The 3,906-nt window shown below is 47.3% G+C and overlaps 1 protein-coding gene across 3 annotated transcripts in view; it reads right to left on the reverse strand.

Moving 5' to 3' along the window:
* Positions 1-1,074, reverse strand: part of LOC123098096 (cell cycle checkpoint protein RAD17) — a 9,171-nt gene extending 8,097 nt beyond the window's left edge. Inside the window, exons 1-2 of one of the 3 annotated variants that reach the window (XM_044519972.1) lie at positions 678-1,074; positions 57-117 (exon numbers count right to left, since the gene is read on the reverse strand). In XM_044519972.1, the coding sequence (XP_044375907.1) occupies positions 57-117; positions 678-908 (292 nt within the window). In that variant the 5' untranslated portion in view covers positions 909-1,074. The remainder of the gene's footprint in view (positions 1-56; positions 118-677) is intronic. The other 2 variants (XM_044519974.1, XM_044519973.1) reach the window with 2 other exon arrangements.
* Between the last annotated feature and the right edge of the window lie 2,832 nt (positions 1,075-3,906).

The raw sequence follows: 3,906 nt of genomic DNA on the forward strand, positions 1-3,906 counted from the left end.
AAAACTAGGTGTTTGTATCGTATGAATAAAAAATGGGAGTTGGCTAGGTAAAGTACCTGACACGCCCAAGTCATTTAGACATTCCGAGAAATCTTCAGTTAGCATGTCGAATTCATCCTTTACAAGACGAGAGAACACGTCAGTAAAGCATCGAGCTATTTTAACAGGAGAGATATTTGCAATAAGTCAGCTTGTAGCTCTGGTTAAAATCAGGCTCAAATCTCCTTGTAAGTTCAAGATCACTAATCATACAAGAGCGCAAGTTCAATCTCAAGTGGTTGTCACTGATAAGAAATATATCTACATTCTGCGATATCTAGTTCAGAACTCTTGTCAGAAAACACGGCCACTTATTTTATTGCCACTGAAATGAACATGAAATGGTATACAAGGGTTATTTTTTGTTTGTGGTGGTGGGGGGTAACGGTGATCTAGTTTTTGAGCTAATGCTCGCACCCAGCTAATGCAGAACACAGGAATCGTGAAACTTAACTATCAACAAATGCATCGACCCAAATTTGAGTTCAGAATCATGACCACTAAAAGTAACCGTGGGTACCCAATCCGAAAGTCAGAATATATCACATTCCTCTAAGATCAACCGGGTCACAGTACTAGCTACGCGGCACCATACAGCATTTGTAACTGCAAGCAGAACTGTAACTCGAGTTTAGCACCTTCAGGGAGCCGGACAGCGCGATGCCCGAAGCACGACGGCGCCCCCTTCCCCCGCTGCTCCCGCGGCGCGGCTTCTTCCTAGAGCTGCTCGGCGCCTGCTTCGCCGGCGGCGCCGTCGCGGGAGTCCTTGTCCTGCGCGTCGACGGGCCGCGGCTAGCCGTGCAACGGCCCCCGCCGCCATCGTCGTCGGAGGAAGAGGAGAGGACGACGAGCGGCGGCCGCTTCCCCATTGGACGCGGCGGAGGCCGTCCGTGCCGATGACTAGGGATTAGGGCTAGAGCTCGGAAGACCGCCCGGCGAGATGGCGGGGTTCGTATTTGCTCCGCCGCGCGCGGTGGGGTTGGGGTTTGGGTCTAGGCGGGGATGGAACCCGGCTCGACAGCGGGAGAGAGAACAGACGGGTTTTTTTTTTTTAGACAATAGAAAACAGACGGCTTACGGTGGAAGGAAGCGATGGGGCCAAGTGGGCCGAGCCACGGCATCTCTAACAGTGAAAAACGACAAAGCTGGCTCTTTGGCCGAAGTTCAGCACAAAAATGAACCATTTTTCAAAATATTTCATAAAATGGCCCTTCCTGCATGACGGTAGCATCCGAAGCGCCATGGTCGACCGCACTATGCCTTGGTCAAGGGCGCCATACTGGTCGCTGCTGACTTGCCACGTTGGCAGGGCCTAGTTACATGGCGCCCCAGGCCAGGGCGCCATGCTCAGCAGCATGACGTCGCAGCCCAAGGCGTCATGCCCCTTGAATCCACAAAAATGGGTGGCCCCTCTCTTTCCCCCACAAACCCTCTCTTTTTCACCTTCTCCAACCCGGCCGCCCCACTTATGCCCCTCCCTAATGCACACAAAATTTTGTGGATCGGAGCTCCAAATCGGTGATTTATCCTCCCCTTCGACCCCTCAGGGTATTCTCCCTCATTCCTCATCTTTTTGCTGGTTGAAATCTCCGCATTATGGCGAATTGGGGAAACCCTAGGTCATCCAATTTTGCATTTTTTTTGTTGATGCATTTTGGTGTATATGATTGTAGATGGCGAGGATCGTGAATGTGCATCATGTGGACTTTGTGTCCTTTGAGAAGGGAGACGCGGAGTGTGGTGACCCGAAGAAGAAACCGGTAGTGATGGTGTTTTCGACAAGTCCTAGACTTGAGGAGGTTGTGGTTGAGCTTCGAAGAAGGTTGAATTGGATGGAAGAAAGCGGTATAGTAGACTTAATCGGAAGGTATAATGTTGGGTATGGGCAACATATTCATTGGAAGATAATGCCTCTTGACTCCGAGTTTCATTGGGAAGCATATAAGGAGAGTGTGTTGGCCTCACAAGATAAAATCATTTGAGTTATTTGCCACAAACGTTGTTCGTGCTCGGTTGCAAATTGATTTGAATCGGTGTGCGTCTTCATGTGATGTTAGAAGCCCGGTTCTAGATTCACCATATGTTAATCCGGATGTGTATAACACAACAATGAGCTAACCTCCAATGACCCAACCTTTGAACTCCGTCGGGAATGCCCAAGTTAATAATGAAGACTTGCACGAGTTTGAGGGTGATGAATCGGAGGCTTATCTTCGTGACCGTTATGTTGGCAATGTGGAGGCAAATTGCATGGAAGAGGACATGGACCATGACATTCCATACAATAGGTCCTATGCGGGGGACTCGGAGGATAAAGGCCCGGATGAAGAAATATATGAGGATGGTTTAACGCTAAAGAAGCCAATGCTTTTAAGAAGGTAATAGGATGGGGTCACGAGATATCATTGTTCCGTGATCTAAGCCTAGCCGATAAGGCGATTGTTGATGGTGGCACAAGTAAAATTCTTGCACCAATGTTAACTTCAAAGCAAGATACCGGGGCAAGTGTGTATGGTGTTAGTGAAGGAACAATCTTTGAAAGCTTGGTAGAACTTCAAATATGGGTGAAGGACTACGCGGTTAAGTTTCATCCACCATTCTTTGTGGACAAGTCAAACTCCAAGTTGCGTTATGTGGTTAAATGTGTGGAACACAAGAATCATTGCCCTTCGGTTATCCGTGCAAGATGTGTCAAAGGCGGGCCGCAATGGAAGATTACAAATTTCGTGTTTCATCACCGATGTAGTAGCAAGGATATTGATGATGCTAATGTAAAGGATGATCACCGTCAATTGACCTCCAAATTCATTGCATACTGATTTTCACTGTCCATAAAGATACTCCCGACATATCCCATTAGGGCGTTGATGGAGATGGTGAAGGGGGTCTTCGGGTACACGGTAAAGTACGAGAAGGCATGGAAGGCCAAGCAAGCCACCTTTAACATATTGTATGGTGGTTGAGAAGAATCATACAACCGCCTCGCGATGGTGTTGAAAGCGAAGGCAACAGAAAATCCGGGCATGTACTATGTGGTGGAGCCAGATGGCGTGAGAACAAGGATATACAACGATGCAACCGTCCGAATATTTGGACGTGCATTCTGGACTTTGGAGCCATGCATTAGGGCCTTCAAGCATTGTAGGCCGGTTATGTCCATTGATGACACATCTCTTACCGGCCAGTTCAAGGGCACATTGTTGATCATCATTGCTAATGATGGTGCTGACAAACTGGTTCCATTGGCTTTCGCTTTGGTATCGGCGAAGAACAACTCCAACTGGGAGTGGTTTCTTAATCTGGTGAGGACCAAGGTAATTGGACCTCAAAGAGAGGTTTGCATCATCTCAGACCGCCACCCAGGGATACTCAATGCAGTGGAGATTTACATTCCAAGGCATCCCCGCATGCATCATAGGTGGTGCATGAGGCATTTTGTGTCTAACTTTTACTGGGCATGTGGAGACAAGGAATTATCTGACCTTTCCATGATTGTTGTCTCGCATTCACCACTAGACATTTCGAGAAATTGTGGGACAAAGTGTATGTGAAAGCAAACAATGGTGGCAAAGATTTCCTAAGTAGGAACCTTGCTGATAAAGGAAAGTGGGCACGGGCTTTCGACAATGAAGGAGTGAGGTACGGTGACATGACAAACAACATGGATGAATGTTTCAACATGGTGCTAAAGGGTATCCGTGCATTGCCCATGACGGCAATAGTAGAGTATACATTCCAAAAGTTGAATGTCTATTTTTCAGAAATATAGTGAGAAAACGGCCAAGTTGATATCTAGGAAAAACAAGGCCAAAAAGATGTGTAGAAAAGGCAATGAAAGCTCAACCTTATTGAGCTTATGCTTGAACT

The sequence above is a fragment of the Triticum aestivum genome, chromosome 4D (genome assembly GCF_018294505.1).
Source record: "Triticum aestivum cultivar Chinese Spring chromosome 4D, IWGSC CS RefSeq v2.1, whole genome shotgun sequence".
NCBI classification, from domain to species: Eukaryota; Viridiplantae; Streptophyta; class Magnoliopsida; order Poales; family Poaceae; genus Triticum; species Triticum aestivum.